At 31.2% G+C, this 18145-nt stretch overlaps 1 protein-coding gene across 1 annotated transcript; it reads left to right on the top strand.

Moving 5' to 3' along the window:
* Positions 1-857: 857 nt before the first annotated feature.
* Positions 858-2825, top strand: LOC124918917 ((+)-neomenthol dehydrogenase-like). Its single transcript, XM_047458991.1, has 4 exons — positions 858-1192; positions 1683-1748; positions 2095-2271; positions 2365-2825. The coding sequence occupies exons 1-4, from the start codon at positions 887-889 to the stop codon at positions 2737-2739; spliced, it is 924 nt and encodes a 307-aa protein (XP_047314947.1). The 5' UTR covers positions 858-886; the 3' UTR covers positions 2740-2825.
* The last annotated feature ends 15320 nt before the right edge of the window (positions 2826-18145 follow it).

The following is an 18145-nucleotide window of genomic DNA, read 5'->3' as shown; positions in this document are numbered from 1 at the left end:
ATGTTACTATATTAGAGAATATTAATTTGATTTTTTAGTAAAATGATAATTATAGAACATCTTTATTATATTTATATTCAACCGCTTAGGCACCCGAGGCAGTAGGCAGTCACTTACCGCTCCGCCACCGCCTACCGCCGTTTAGAACACTGATCCAAACTAAAATGTTAAATTTGGCAGTTGGGGTAACTAAAAAAATTCGGACTTACTCAGGGACAAATCTATGTAGGGCCAAAAAAAATTTTTTTTTTTTAAAGGTAGAAATATAACATTACCCTTAATTTTTTTAAAAAAATTAATATAATTCATTTTTTTTTTTATCTAATTATTAAAAAAAATGGTAAAACTTTACTTTTATATACTTGTTTTTTTCAAAATTTTCTCGTTATTATTTTAAGCATACCCTAAATTTTTTTCAAGCCCACCCTAGTTCGAAATTCTGGGTCCGTCCCTGGACGTGCTCAAAATGTCTTAGTTAAAAAAAGACAAAATTATAAGTTTAATTCTCACTTACAACACTTTGATTAAAATGGAGATGTATAATAATAGTTTTTCCGAAAATAAACTCTTATCAAATAAAAAAATAAATTACAAGTTATCTTAATATTTTCTAAAAGGTACAAAACATAGTTTTCATGCTCTTCTAAGAAAATATATAAAAATCCAACTCCAAGCCACTCAACCAACCTAATAATACAAAATGTTGTTGTATTGTAACCATCATGAGCATTATTCTATATCCACCAAGTAACAATAATAGCTTAATTGAATATGTCAATGATTGCAATAAGCCAAATTAAAGTAGAAAAAAAAGGACTGAAGCAGGACCATAAAGAGACATTTATTGTTACTAATCATCAGACCAGAATTTCATAGATTATCAACCATGGAAGATCATGAGGAAGAAGAACAACCATCAAGTTTTCTTGCAACAAAGAGGTATGCAGTTGTGACAGGTGCAAATAGAGGAATAGGGTTTGAAATATGCAGGCAGTTAGCCTCCAAAGGAGTCATTGTGGTCTTAACTGCTAGAGATGAGAGGAAAGGCCTTGAAGCCATCGAAAGACTCAAAGACGACATAGGAATATCCGGCGATATTTTGTTCTTTCATCGTCTCGATGTTATGGATCCGTCTAGCATTTCTTCTCTAGCGGATTTCGTCGAATCCCAATTTGGACGGCTCGATATTTTGGTACACACATACTACTATTGTCTTGATTAAGAGATAAAAAAGTATGAGTAAAATCACAACTATTTTAATTTTTTCTTTGTAAATAAAAAAAGATTTTCCAAAAAACATATATGGGTTAACAGGTAAAATAGATTATAAATAATAAAATAATAAGATATTTTGTTTGAAAAACATTAAAAAATAAATAAAATTAAAATTTCAAATCAAAATAATTAAAATTGTGAATTATAAAATTAATAATAGAAATTACAACCCAATTTCAAATTTTCAATTCCAATTCAAATTTAATGTTACCAAACATGATGGACTATTACAATAATATCGTGAAATTAAATAAACTTTGATTTTTCTAAAATACATTATTTAAAAAAAATAAAATCGTTGTCTAGTAGGTGAAATTGCCTTCCTTCTATTTTTATTTTGTAATATAAAAAGTTCAAATTATATTTAAATTACATACTCATTTCTTAATAGATTCACATTAATGCAGGTTAATAATGCAGGAATTGGAGGAATTACTGTGAATACTGAAGCCTTAAGATCCTCAACTACTAGGGTATATATGTTACTACCAAATTTCACAATCTATTCATTTACTTGCTACAATTAAAATTTGGAAATATTTCCTTTCAAAGACATATTATCTAATCCAATCTCAAACATTTAAATACAGTTATTGGAATATACCTTCAAATACAATTTTTTAATATGATCATATATTTGACACTCCTTTAGCAATAGTTTTCTTTATTTGTTTTGCATACCAGGAGTATTGACTCATTTATTTCATTACAAATTTCGAAACTGTATATAAATATTGAATTCCTACTCACGGCAACTCTATTGGTACAAGTTTTAACGTTTTTTAATATTTCAAACTATAATCTAACTCGAACTTATAGGAAGGAGTAGAAATTAATTGGAAAGATTACATGTCTCAAACTTATGAGATGGCAATAAAATGCTTGGAGACAAATTATTATGGAGTAAAAAGAACAATAGAAGCTCTTATCCCCTTTCTCCACCTCTCAAATTCACCAAGAATAGTTAATGTTTCCTCCACAGCCGGCAAGTTACAGGTACAACATTATTCACTAATGTATTAATATGTTACATATTAAGTTGCAAAAGTCTATATATATATTTATATTTTAGCCTTATATTTTTCTCAGTTCGTGTCTAACGAATGGGCGATAGGGATTTTGGGCGATGAAGAAAACCTTAGCGAGGAGAGAGTAGACGAAGTGTTAAGGGAATTCCTAAGGGATTTTGAGGCGGATTTATTAGAAGCTAAAGGGTGGCCGAGTTATCTTTCAGCGTACACATTATCGAAGGCAGCCATGAACGCATACACGAGGATCATGGCCAAGAGACACCCCAACAACTTCATGATCAATAGTGTGTGCCCTGGCTATGTCAAGACAAATAGCTATGCGGGCTTGTTAACTGTTCAAGAAGGTGCCGTTAGTCCTGTTACCTTAGCTCTTTCTTCCGAGGAGGGTCATTCTGGCTTGTTTTTTTCTCGGAAACATATTTCATCATTTTAGTATATAAGTTTATAATCTTCCAATGAAGCTCAAATGAAAACAATTATTTAATGTATCAAATATTATCACAAGTTTGATTAATACCAAGAACGTCTTAATTGGAGTGTGATGTATGTGTTACTAACCTCTTTCGTATAATAAATCCCGGTTAAAAAAAGTAAAATAAAAAATATCAAATTGTCACATTTTGTGTATATTACATGTTTTGATTTCAATTTATAATTCAGTGTTTAACCATATATTTTTTATAATTTGTTTTTATTGGTTGGAACTTGGACATGTAACCTAGATGGAAAAAAGGTACTGTAGTCTATATACATAGACAATGAGAGATTCTTAGAAAAGAAAATCAATGAGAAAAAATAAATTAAATATATTTTTTTGAACGTAAAAAGCTCGTTTGACACCTACGTTTATTACTTTTACTTTTATTTAAATCGTTTTAGGTAAGAATCAAGCTCATAATAAGGAAAAAAAAACATATAAATTAATGGAAATTTTATAAAAACAAATTCCTTTCTCTTTTGGAAGGGGACACATTAATGAATTAAATGATCATCCTTCTTTGACTGAACTTTATTGAGTACAATCACATGGGGGTCTCTTCCTTTTATTGGCTATTGTGCATAAGGCTACTAATGTATCGTTGTATCGGTTGTGTACGGTAAAGAATATTAAAGGCATTTTCGGTTTGGTGATTTAAATATTATTTCACTTTTTCTTTAATATCCAAAGTATTAATATATTATTTATTTTAAATTATTATTTTATTATTATATTAATAATACCTTTTAAATCATTTATCAAAAATATTTTTATTTCCTCAAAATAATTACCAACTATTATTTATTTTCTCCTCTAAAATTTTAAAATAACTCAATCCCAACCAAGCCTAACCTTTTTTTTAGGAATTTGCAACATTAGTTAATATTTGATTAATGAAACCATTTTATCTTAATTTAAAAAATTATTTTTTATCATTGTCATACGGGCACAAAAGAGTTGTAATCACAAACAAAATTTGTTATTTCGAAAAAGTATTAAGTTACCAAAGTGATATGATCGGCTTTATCAGTAGAGACGGGGTCTGGCTAATGATGAAGGATTATGAAAAACGGTTTGATAGAAATCCTGTTAGGGATTAATATCTCTTTCTATTCTACGCAAACTTGTGTAAACACTTGAAACAGATTCAAGGCGGAATTGTTTACTTGGGTTTGAAGCACAAGATAAAATATAAAAAAATGACAGAAAAGAAGAACACATCAGTTTGTTTATGGATGTTCGGAGAAACTCTCCTACGTCACCCCTTCTTCCAACCACCGGAAGGATTCACTATATGATGAGAATCAAATACACTTTACACACACACTTAGCTCACTATTGAACATAACACTTTCTGTTCAATTACAAGAAGATGAAGAATATCACCCAGCTAATGGTGTTTTGATTCTAGCTCTCTCTCTCGATTCACACACAGTACAATCAGAAAAAAGCTTCACAAAATAAATTTAGTAAGCAAGATGATTGAGTAGTCTCTCTCTGCAAAATCAGAATGCTTGTTCGTAAGATTGGTTTGAAAGATGATAAAGTCGCTACATCGTCCGTTGCTATTAGGATTGATTAAATACCGAGCAGGAGCTAACGGTCGAATCTTCAAGAATGATACGTGGCGCTCTTCAATTGGAAAGCCTCCATTGTACACAGCAGGATCTGAGTACAAGGATCGTGGCCGTACCGATCTGGTAGTGCGCCGAATATTCCATCAGGGATGTACCTACAAAACGGGTAATGTGAGGAAAATTCTCTTACGTGGCATTCCTTGATTGGATGCATATAGCTGTTGTACTAATCTTCACAGGAACGTGGAGCAGGAGTAGGGTACAACTATAGCACGTGGGTAGGAGAAATGCTAGATTCAAGCGTACTGCTTAAACAGAGCATCAGACGTATTTCAGTTAGACGGATTTGGGAAAATCAATCTAATGAAATAAGTCAACTCCTTCTAATGAAAAACGTCTATTAGACCGCCTGGTCTAATATAATTAGACTCGCGTCTAATTTACATAACCATTAGACGGGTACGTCTAACTCCACTGAGTTAAACTACACGTCTAATTCCGGTTCTACCTTAGACTAATCTGAAGGAGTTAGACTCACGTCTAACTTTCACTAATTAGACAACCCGTCTAATTATAATATAACCATTAGACCGGCACGTCTAACTCCACTGAGTTAGACTGCCACGTCTAATTCCGGTTCTACTTCAAACTAATCTGAAGGAGTTAGACTCGCGTCTAACTTTCACTAATTAGACAACCCGTCTAATTATTATAACCATTAGACTGGAACGTCTAACTCCACTGAGTTAGACTGCCACGTCTAATTCCGGTTCTACCTCAGACTAATCTGAAGGAGTTAGACTCGCGTCTAACTTTCACTAATTAGACAACCCGTCTAATTATAATAACCATTAGACCGGCACGTCTAACTCCGATGAGTTAGACTGCCACGTCTAATTCCGGTTCTACCTCAGACTTGTCTGAAGGAGTTAAACTCACGTCTAACTTTCACTAATTAGACGACCCGTCTAATTATAATAACCATTAGACTGGCACGTCTAACTCCGATGAGTTAGACTGCCACGTCTAATTCCGCGTATTCATTAGACCATCCGTCTAATTCTTTACACATCTATTAGACTTACACGTCTAACTCCGATGAGTTAAACTGTACGTCTAATTCTATTAGACTCACGTCTAATTCCGTGTATTCATTAGACCATCCGTCTAATTCTTTACACATCTATTAGACTTACACGTCTAACTCCGATGAGTTAGACTGTACGTCTAATTCTATTAGACTCACGTCTAATTCCGTGTATTCATTAGACCATCCGTCTAATTCTTTACACATCTATTAGACTTACACGTCTAATTCTATTAGACTCACTAATTCCGTGTATTCATTAGACCATCCGTCTAATTCTTTACACATCTATTAGACTTACACGTCTAACTCCGATGAGTTAGACTGTACGTCTAATTCTATTAGACTCACGTCTAATTCCGTTAGACTCACGTCTAATTCCGTTAGACTCTCGTCTAATTCATGCGACTATTAGACTGCCCGTCTAACTCCGTTGAGTTAGACTGTGCGTCTAATTTTATACGGAATGAAGATCAAAATCGGTCTAATGACCCTCATTAGATCCAAGTCTAATAACATGTTGTCTTAATACACCTGTATCAAAACTCATAAATTATTTCATCATCAAAATATCAGTGGGTAATTATTTCAACACTTAGTCAAAATAATTTGACCCAACACAAAGAGAAAAAAAAACTGATTAAAAAAGTATTCATTATCTAACAATTAATAATTTAGAGCTCCAATTTGACATTAAATCTTTTTACTTGGAATTTTAAATGTTTTAAAGAATATTTTGTTTTTGATAGTTTATGATTGTTCCATATAGTTTGATTAACGTATGCTAATTAATAGCATATATATTAGTATGGTTTGGATTATTCTAAAGATTCAAACTAACACTTCATTATTATAGGAGAGATTCTTGATAGAGATATAGGGATAATAGAGAAGGTAAACACAAAAGTGATGATCTCCTACGGGGTCATCTCCCGTTTATTAAAATGGATGATAAAAGTTTAATATAGTTCTTAGACTTTTGTTGTAATTATAAAATGATATTAAACTTAACATTAGCTTATGAATATGCTAATTTTATCAAATTATTATTACAAATTTAATCTTTTAAGTTTTCTAGTTAAATTATAAATAAATTATTACAACTCGATACATAGGCATTCCTATGTTTACAACTCGATACATGGGCATTCTCATGATACACAACTTATTTTAACACTCCTTCCTCAAGGTGAACATCCTTGAGGTTCAACTTGGACAACAAATCTTGAAATCTACCACTATATGAAAACATCAGCAATCTAAAATTGAGTAAAGGTATGTTTGAGAACAATAAAGCCCTCTTTAAATTTATCTCTTGTAATATGACAATCGATTTCTAATGTTTCGTCCTTTCATGAAAAATTGTATTTTTGGTGATATGAATTGTAGCTTGATTGTCACACCACATCGTGATCGGTAGCTGCACATTTTCTTTCAAATCTGTTAGAATATAACCAATCCAAACAAGTTCACATACTGATGAGGCAAGACTACGATATTCTGCTTCTACAGTTGATCTTGATACCGTAGTCTGTTTTTTTGTTTTCCATGAAATAATTAAATTTCATAATTTAATGCAGAATCCAGTTAAAGATCTACAACTATCTGAACAATTTTCCCAGTCGGCATCTGAAAAACACTCAACAATTTTACAGATTTATATGGATAAAAAAGACCAAGAGAAAGATTACCTTTTAAATACCTCAATACCCTTAAAGCTAACTACCAATGTAATGTATATATACTGACTAAGATCATGTCCAACCGAAGAACCCATTTTCAAACTCATTTTAGTGTAAATGTTACCTCAAACAATATTAATTCTTCTCCAACTGAAAAACTCATTCTCAAACCTAAAAGAATATTCTTATAATATTCTTCCTTACCTGAATTTTTACAACTTTTTAATATCACCCCATATATTTTATAATGTTATAAATTAAATCAAAATATTTTAATATCACTATAATATTTTAAATTTGATTATAAATTATTTATAAAAATTTATTAAAAATTCAAAAATTAAAATACACAAACTAAAAAATATTTTTTTTAACATTATTATAATTTTTTCTGAAATTATTATAATATTTTTTTAACATTATTATAAATTTTGAATATTATTATAAATTTATGTTATATAAAAAATATTATATAAAAAAATTAAATTATATAAATAAACTAAATAAATAAATTTAAACAATAAAGTATACAAACAAGATTAATGTATAAAATATATCTAAATTAAGTTTAGGAGTTGAATTGGAAGGGGAAAAAAGTTTTGAGTTTATCAACAGTACATACACATATATGCATTTGGAAGAAAGAGAAATTGATGAAATACCCATTTTGGGTTTGCATTTGGGTATCGGTTGGAGGAAAAATATGGTTTGAGTTTGAGTTTGGATATCGGTTGGAAATGCTCTAAGTTGCTGAACAGAAAATGCAATATATGACCTTGTAAAATGAAGGTAAATAAGTCTACCTATGAGTCTTCGATATTAATCTGGATCTTTTAACAATTCATGACCAGATTATTCTAATTTAAAACATTTCATCATTGGAGTTTTTTTTAGGTTTAGAACTAAGAAGTCCTATTTCGCTAAAAATATCAAGAATATATTTGCGTTGATTAACACAAATTCTCTATTTAGTTCTGCTTATTTCCAGCCCAAGAAAAAACTTTGCCTCATTCAAGTTTTTTATTGAAAATTGATCATCTAAAAACTTTTAATCTTTGAAATTTCTATCAAATCATTTCCAACAATAAGCATGTCATCAACATACATAACTAAAACAAAAATCTTATCATTTTTATGTTGAATAAACAAATAATTATATATGGTGATGGTTTAAAACCATAAGAAATCAATATACTGGTATATTCAATATTCCATTGTTTAGAAGATTATTTTAGTCCATACAAACTTTTCAAAAGTTTACAAACTTTTGTATTTTAAATCAAAATAACCCTATAGTACTGTCATATAGATATTTTCATTAAGGGTGTCATGAAGAAAAACATTATTGACATCAACTTGATGCAAATGCCAATTATTAGCAGCGGCTAAAGCTAAAATCAATCTAATGGTAACCGTTTTTGCAATAGGAGAAAAACTATCGGTATAATCAGTTTGTGATTATATCCTTTTGCCACAAGCCTTGATTTTAGTCTACAAACTGAACCATCATGATTGATTTTACTCTTAAAAATCCATCTACATCTTAAAGCTTTTTATCCTTTAGAAAGATCAACCATTTCTCATGTTTTATTATCTTCTAAAGCTTTAATTTCATGTTTCATTTCTGTATTCCAACCATCATTCATACTTACTTCTTTGTATGAATGTGGTTCATTGATCTTATTAATATTCATCACAAATGATTCATCTTTTAAATCGTTTAATTGATTTAGGAAAGGAAAAGTTTTAGGAACATAATGACACTCACTAATACTCGTAATATAGTCTTTTGTCCAAATAGTTTTCTTTTTAGTCTATCAATTTTCCTTAATGAATCTTTAAAACTTTCTTGAATAATATCATTAGAATCTAGTGATATTTCTTCACTCTCATCTAAATTAGAAATATTTTGTTGTTGTTCATTTTGTGTCAAATTATTTTCTTGAAGATTTTCTGTTAAAATTTTTGTTTCTGAAATATTTTGATCTGAACAACATGTGGCAAAAATATCACAAAATTCATTTTTTTCAGCAGAAATATTGTTATTATTGTTTTCCATTTGATGTACTTTTTCAGCAAATGAGAAAATTTTTTCATAAAATTTTACATATCTTCATGTAAATTTTTTATGGTTTTTAAGGTCATATAGTTTATATGCCTTTTTACTTATTTGATATCCTAGAAAAATTGATTTTATTCATGTAATATCAAATTTGAATTTGTTTGGTTTGTTATTGGAACTATAACAAAGACATCCAAATGACTTTATCCAAATTTAGTTTTTGAGTTTTTAAAATTTCGTATGGACTTTTCCAACTTACGTTTTGAGAAGGCAATTTATTAATAAGATATGTAGCCATAAGAATTGAAAAAGTCCAAAATTTTAGCGGTAAATAGATTGAAACATTAAAGAATTTGCAACTTGTAGCAAATGTCTATGTTTTTTCTTTCAACAACTCCATTTTATTGTGGAGTATAGACACATATTGTTTGGTGTAAAATTCCTTTTGATTTAAAAATTTTGTTACACTTTAAATTAACAAATTTGGTACCATTATCTGTTCAAATTGTTTTGATATTAGCATCATATTGAGTTTTAACCATTTTAGAAAACACAATAAGTTTATTAAAATAATTTTTTTTCTTTCAATTAGAAACGTCCAAATACACTTACTAAAATCATCAGCTATAGTAAACATAATAGAACAACTAATAAAATATTTTTTCGTATATGAACCCCAAACATCAACATGAATCAATTCAAAACATTTTGAACTACTAGTTTCATTAATTGAAAATAGCAGTCTATTCATTTTAGATTTGTTACATACTTCACAATGTTTATTTTTTGAATTATATTTAGGATAAATATGTTTTAGTACACAATCAGAATGATGTCCAAATCTAATATGCAAAAGATCATTATCAACAACACTTGCAAAGTGAAACATTCATCTTATTCAAGTCAACGTCGTTCTTATTACATGAAAATTAATTTCTAGTATCTAAAATATATAGTGAATTTGATATGAAATCAACAGCTAAAATATCACCACTATCACAGTCCTACATTTTACAATGTGAAGAATCAAGAAAACATTTTTTTTTGGAAAATCAAGAAAATATTTTATCTTGTTTGATTTAAAAAGTTTTGAAACATAAATAAGTTTATACTCAAATTCTAAAATAAGAAAAATATTTTCAAGAATAAGTTTATTTGTCAATTTCACTTACTTGTAAAATTGACACAGTCCTTTGTTTTTTGGGAAGAAATACACAAATTGGTTCAACTAATACTTTAATCTCAAACATATTATGTTTTTTAAAACATACATGATTACTAGCACCAATATCAATGATTCATAATTGTTCTTTGAGTTTTAAAAAATTATATTTATTTAATTTAGAACAATTATGGATTTCACAAAACACATTAGAATAAAATTGACCTGTAGCATTTTTGCTAAATGATGATTCAGAAGAGGAAGAATTATTCTGCTTCATTTGCTGCAGCATAACATTCAATATATTAATTGCTTCTTGAGAATATTCTTGTTGAGAGATGTTCTTCTTCTCTTCCTCATCACAGTAACTAAATGGAGTGGACGCTATGTTAACTTGATTCTTCTTTTTCTTCCATTCTTTATTCCCTTTCCACCACTCAGGATATCATATTAATTTGAAGCAATCCTCTTGTAAATGTCCAATTCCTTGACATAATTTACAATGAAAATTTGCCTTTGAGTTCCCCCCTTTAGTGCCTTTGTTTTTTGACCCGACTTTACTACGATAAATACCTTCACCATTATTGATTATCATTGCATTATGTTCAATAATCTCCTCCCCAACCTGACTAATTTCCCTTTGTTTTTGAACTGAGAGAATAGACGCATATGTTTTACAACATTTGGTGCAGATTTAGACACAAGAATTTGATTTTTTACAAAATCGTAAGAGTAATTTATAAACCTATCAAGAATTGACTCATTCTCCTCTTAACATCGGTCATCAACTTCTTCTACTTGGTCTGAAATTCTGCAGCATTTGTAAATTTAATCTTGTAGTCGCATCTTTGCAATGAGTTTAATGTCCTGAATTCATCTCACAATCTGTTCATTTTAGAATAATATGGTTCCACAATACTTTGTCTTTGTTTCATTAAACCAATCTCCCTTTGAAGTTGGAAAAAAGACTGTTCATTCTTGACTTGATATCGTTTCTTGATTACTTGTCATAACTCCATTGTAGTCTCAGTATGAACAAAATTTTCATTCACTTCTACAGTTAGCGAATTCAATATCCAAGACCTAATAATTGAATCGACTTTAATCCATCGAGCTTGTCCAGTAACATCTTCTGGACAAGAAATTGATCCATCTATAAATCCTTGTTTAGATTTTGCTGTGAGTACAATACAAATACTTCTACTCCAACTCATATAATTGTTTCCATTAAAGAATGTTGTAACGATTGACATACCAGGATTATTATTTGCTGAAACGTAGAGTGGATCATCTGAAAGTTGCGCAATTGTTTCTTGAGTTTTAATCGATGATTTCACTTCGATCTTCTCCGATTTTTCTTCAACTCTTGATTTCTGCGTAGTTTCGATTTCTTTAAATCTATCACTATTTTCTTCAGATTTATCTTGCTCTGATACCATATAAAGATTCAAACTAACACTTCACTATATGAGAGATTCTTGATAGAGATTTAGGCTAATAGAGAGAAGCAAGAGAATGAAAACACAAAAGTGATGATCTCCTAGGGGGTGGTCACCTCCCATTTATTAAAATGGATGATAAAAGTTTAATATAATCCTTAGACTTCTGTTGTAATTTCAAAATGATATCAAACTTAACATTAGCTTATGAATATGCTAATTTTATCAAATTAACAACAAATTTAATCTTCTAAGTTTTATAGTTAAATTATAAATAAATTATTACAACTCAGATACATATATAGGCATTCCTATGTTTACAACTCGATACATATATAGGCATTCTTATGTTTACAACTCGATAAATGAGCATTCCTATGATACATATATTTTAACCATTATCCTAATATTTGTTGTGAACTTTTGCATATTTGTCAAATAAATTAAAGGGTCTCTGTTCTTAAATTAAAGAATAAAAACTAATTTCAGGTTATTCATATTTTGTTTTGAAAATTTAAAATCATTCAAAGATTGAATCCCGTGAAATAAAGTCGGATGGAATTTTGAATACAATAGTACCATATAATTAAACCGGAAAAGTCAGCAGTAAAATAAAACCCTACAAAAATCAAGATAACTTTAAAGATGATCCAAATAGAACAAGGCTCACAATTTAAATCTCCCATGCTTTACTAGAATTAGAATATTGTTCCTTTCGGTCAAGCATATCTCTTGTGCGTATACTTGAATTGTTCATATTTATCGTTTTTAATTATTTTCATTTTTTTTATTACCAATCTCAATTTCGTCAAACTTACAACTAAGTAAATCATTCTCCTTCTCCATGGTTTGTATAAGTAGACCCACATAAATTGTGAGTTTTCCATATCACTTGCTCTACACCAGAAATACTATCACCAAGTTTCATTTCGGTTGGTTAGAGAAACCCCAACTCTTTTCCGAACATGCATGAAGAGTTTGGAGTTTGTTTATTCATATTTTTTAAATAAGTTTTGTTGGGTTATTTTGATTGGGCTCCCAACTATGAAATAAAAATCCCAATACATTTAAGAGGTCCAGAAGCTAAAAGCCCAGAAGTTCAGAAAACAGAAGTCCAAAAACTCAAAAGTCCTTTTGTATTAAATAGGGGCAGGGTTGTCTTATTGGAAAAAGACTTTTGAGTTGTCCATGTTCTACTATAAAAGGTTGAGGAAGTGGCTTATCAAAACATATCTGAAAGTCATCTAGCATACACTTGTAGAGAGATAGTGAAATCTCTTCTTTGTTTAGCTTTTATCTTCATTTGTTTCGTGTTTAACATTTGATTATAGTGAAATTTTTTTGGACAAAAGTCCCGTATTTTTTACTTCTTGATTTGAAGAGGTTTTCCACGTTAAATTCTTGGTGTTCTTGTTTCATTTATATTTCCTTTTATGTTTGTTGTTTCTCGCTCCTAAAGATCCAATCTAGTGGGGAATAGTTTATTATCACAAGTTTGGTGATTACTCCGCTTTATTCCCAATATAGTGGTATCAGAGCTTGATTATAAGCGTGTTTATTTTTGATTGGTTTATGGAGATTAACACAAACAGAATGATTTTGTTGAATGGTTCAAACTATCATATCTAGAAGGGTAAAATGAAAGATCTTCTATTTGTGAAGTCTTTGCATTTACCTATTTTTGGTAGTGAAAACCCTATCTCCAAATCTGATGAGGAATGGGCTTTTGAGTATAAACTTTGCTCCAAAAGATTATTCATTTGAGATATAGTGATAGTTCTTCTATGTCTGATCATGTGAATGAGTTTCAGGGTGTTCTTGATCAGATGTCAGGAATGAGTATAAACTTTGAAAACGATGTTCAAGGGCTTTGGTTATTGACTACTCTGCCTAATTCATGGGAGACTTTTAAAGTTTCTCTTTGTAACTCTGTTTCTAATGGTGTTGTGACATTGGAGATGGCCAAAAGTGGTGTCTTAAATGAAGAATTGAGACGAAAATCTCAAGGCTCTTCATCACAGTCAAATGTGTTTGTTGCTGAAAACTGGGGAAGACAGGATAGTAGAGGCGAGAAAGATAAGTCGAGACATAAGGGTCAGAACAAGTCTAAGTCAAAATACAAGTCAACTGAATGTTACCATTGTGGAAAAAATGGACACATGAAGAAGAACTGTTATAAGCTCAAATATGAAGCGAACGGATCTAAGAAAAAGAAAGATGATTCTAAAGATCGTGTCTCAACAACTACTTATGATCTCTTCACTGTTCACGACGAGAATACAATTAACCTTGTATGCGATGAGTCAACTTGGGTGTTTGACATAGGAGCTGCCATACATGTTACACCAAAGAAAGATTACTTTAAATCTTATACTTCTGGTAATTTTGGAGTATTGAAGATGGGTAATAATGCCGTAAGTAAGGTTATTGGTATTGAATATGTTTGCCTAGAATATAGAAATGGGTCGAAGTTGCTGCTTAAAGATGTTCGACATGCTCCAGACATGAGGTTGAATTTGATTTCAACTAGAAAGCTTGATGATGATGGTTTCTCAAGCTCTTTTAGTTTTGGAAAATGGAAACTTTCAAAAGGTAACCTCGTTGTAGCTCGAGGAGATAAGTTTTCAAATTTATATTTAATGCAATCTTTAATAAATAAAGATAATGTGAATGTTGTACGAAGTAAAAAAGCTTCAAAGTTATGGCACCGGAGACTTGATCACATTAGTGAAAAGGGGTTGAATTTGCTAGTTAAGCAAAATGTTATTACGGGTTTGAGTGAGACAAATTTGAAGAATTGTTCTCATTATCTTGTGGGAAAGAAAACTCGAGTATCGTTCAAGCATAATCCTCTCTCAAGAAAGTCAGATCTCTTAGAGTTGGTGCATTTAGACGTTTGTGGACCTGTAAAGGTATGAACTAATAGTGGTGCTCTTTACTTTGTAGCATTTATTGATGATCATTCCAGGAAGCTTTGGATCTATGTTTTGAAAACTAAAGATGAAGTTTTAAACAAGTTTAAGGAATTTCATGCTCTTGTTGAAAGAGAGACTGTAAAGAAGATCAAGTGTATTCGTAGTGATAATGGTGGTGAGTATTGTGGTCCATTTGATGCATACTGCAAACAATATGGGATCAGACAACAGAAGACACCTCCAAAGACTCCTGAATTAAATGGCCTTGCAGAAAGAATGAACATGACAATTATAGAGAGGATTAGGTGCTTGCTTTCAGAAACTAAGTTGCCCCCAACGTTTTGGGGTGAAGCATTGCACACGGTGGTACATGTTATTAATTTGAGTCCTACAGTCGCTTTGGACGGTGAAGTTCCAAATAAGGTATGGACAAATAAACATGTTTCTTATGATCACCTACGAGTATTTAGATGCAGGTGCTTTGTTCACATTCCAAAGGATGAAAGATCAAAGTTGGATGTGAAAAGTCGTGAGTGCATCTTCTTGGGTTATGGCCAATATGAGTTCGGCTACAAAATGTATGATCTAGTTGCAAAGAAGCTTGTCAGAAGTTGTGACGTTATCTTCTTTGAAGATGAGACTACTGAGAAAAGTGAGCAGACAAAAGACGATGAGTTGAAGGGAAAATGTTAGTCGATAAAGTTAGATAAAGTTCATTTATCTAATTCACCTATTTCAACAGAAAATCGGGTGCAAGAGGATGATTCTGAGGGTGAACATGACGTTCACATGGAGAATGATAGTAGCGAACAAGGTGAATTACCTACAATTCCACTTAGACGATCTATGAGAGATCGACAGCCTTCAACGAGATATTCTCCTAATGAATATACATTGGTGACGGATGGGGGGAGCTAGAGTCATATGAAGAGGCTAAAGATAGCAAAGAATGGGTTGATGCTATAAAAGATGAGATGAAATCTTTACATAACAATCATACATTTGAGTTGGTAGAATTACCAAAAGGAAAGAAAGCTTTGAAAAATAGGTGGGTGTATAAACTAAAGCAAGATGAGCATACTTCAGCTCCACGACACAAAGCTCGTTTGGTTTTCAAATGGTTTAGTCAAAGAAAGGGTATTGATTTTGATGAAATTTTTTCTCCAGTTGTTAAAATGACTTCAATAAGAGTTGTCTTGAGTTTGGCAGCTAGTCTTGATTTGGAAGTTGAAAAAATGGACGTGAAGACAACTTTTCTTCACGATGAATTAAAAGAAGAGATTTACATGAATCAACCTGATGGGTTTATGGTCATAGGTAAAGAGAATTATGTTTGTAGATTAAAGAAAAAGCTTGTATGGCTTGAAACAAGCTCCTCGACAATGGTACAAGAAGTTTGAGTTATTCATGAAGGAACACGACTATAAGAAGACTACTTCCGACCATTGTGTGTTTGTACAAAAATTCTCTCATAATGACTTTATTATTCTCTTACTTTATATTGATGACATGTTTATTGTTGTTCAAAGTGCTGTGAGAATTAATAGGTTGAAACAAGACTTAGGGGAGTCCTTTGTGATGAAGGATCTTGGACCAGCAAACCAGATTCTTGGAATTATAATCAGTCGTGATAGAAAGACAAAGAAATTATGGTTGTCTCAAGAATGATATATTGATAAAGTGTTGTAGAGATTCAATATGGAGAAGGCCAATAGTGTTTCCACACCTCTTGCAACACATTTTAAATTGAGTTCGTAACTTTGTCCTTCTAACGATGATAAGAAAGAAGATATGAAGAATATTCCCTATGGTTTTGCTGTTGGAAGTCTTATGTATGCCATGGTTAGCACAAGACTAAATATTTCTCATGCCGTTGGCACTGTGAGTAGGTTCCTTTCTAATCTAGGAAAAGAACATTGAGAAGCTGTCAAATGGATATTGAGATATTTTCGAGGTACATCAAGTTTGAGACTTTGCCTTGGGAATGAGAGTCCGGATTTAGTTGGTTATACCGACTTTGATATGGCAAGTGATGTTGATTCGAGAAAATCTACTTCTGGTTATTTGATTAATTTTGCAGGGGGAACTGTTGCTTGGCAATCCAGACTTCAAAAATGTGTTGCGTTGTCAACCGCTGAAGCTGAATTTATTGCAGCAACTGAAGCTTGTAAATAATTAATTTGGGTTAAGAAATTATTATCTAAACTTGGTTTTGTGCAGGATAAATACGTGCTTTATTGTGATAGTCAAAGTGCGATTACCTTGCTAAAAATTCAACATTTCACTCTAGATCGAAGCACATTGATGTGATGTATCATTGGATACGTGATGTTCTAGTTGAAAAGTTGTTAGTTTTAGAGAAAATGCATACAGGTGATAATTGCGCTGATATGCTGACCAAAGCACTACCAAAAGGCAAGTTCGAGTTTTATTGTTCAACTACGGGTTTGACAATAACCCTTCCATAGTTGTGATGGGGTGTTTGTTGGGTTATTTTGATTGGGCTCCCAACTATTAAATAAAAAGCCAAATACGTTTAAGAAGTCCAGAAGCTAGAAGCCCAGAAGTTTAGAAACTCAGAAGCCCATAAGTCCAGATGCTCTAGAGTCCTTTGTATTAAATAGGGGCAGGGTTGTCTTATTGGAAAAAGACTTTTGAGCTGTCCATGTTCTACTATAAAAGGTTGAGGAAGTGGCTTATCAAAACATATTTGAAAGTCATCTAGCATACACTTGTAGAGAGATAGTGAAATCTCTTCTTTATTTAGCTCTTATCTTCATTTGTTTCGTATTTAACATTTGATTATAGTGAAGCTTCTTTTGGACAAAAGTCCCGTGGTTTTTATTCCTTGATTTGCGGAGGTTTTCCACGTTAAATTCTTGGTGTTCTTGTTTCATTTATATTTTCTTTTATGTTTGTTGTTTCCCGCTCCTAAATCCAATCAAGTGGGGAATAATTTATTATCCCAAATTTGGTGATTATTCCACTTTATTTCCAACAAGTTTTTCTTCAAAAAAGAAAAGAAAATTCCTCATATGCTAGAAATATAGTCTAATCAAGAAAGGACATCTCTTTTTGTAAGCACTTTGTTCTTGGTCTCTTCTATTCTTTTGTTACTACATAAAGTACACGTATAATTTGTTCTTGATCTCTTCTCTTCTTTTGTTACTACATAACACATAATCACTTACCTCACCTATCCGACTATTCTCTTTGTCATTACTTACTTCATCTATCAATAGATCAAGTGCTTCAACAATCTCTATATAAAGCTCTCATCTTAAGTAAGAGTAAAATGAAAAAATAAATAAATAGAGAGAAATATCACTACAACAAAAAAGACATACGACGACGCTTAAAAAGACTTCTGCCAACCCTTTAAAGCGTCGCCAAAAGTGTTACCGACACTTATTTTTGCGTCACTGAAAGCAGAATGG

The sequence above is a fragment of the Impatiens glandulifera genome, chromosome 1 (genome assembly GCF_907164915.1).
Source record: "Impatiens glandulifera chromosome 1, dImpGla2.1, whole genome shotgun sequence".
Taxonomy (NCBI): domain Eukaryota; kingdom Viridiplantae; phylum Streptophyta; class Magnoliopsida; order Ericales; family Balsaminaceae; genus Impatiens; species Impatiens glandulifera.
This window is presented reverse-complemented; position numbering and strand designations above follow the sequence as displayed.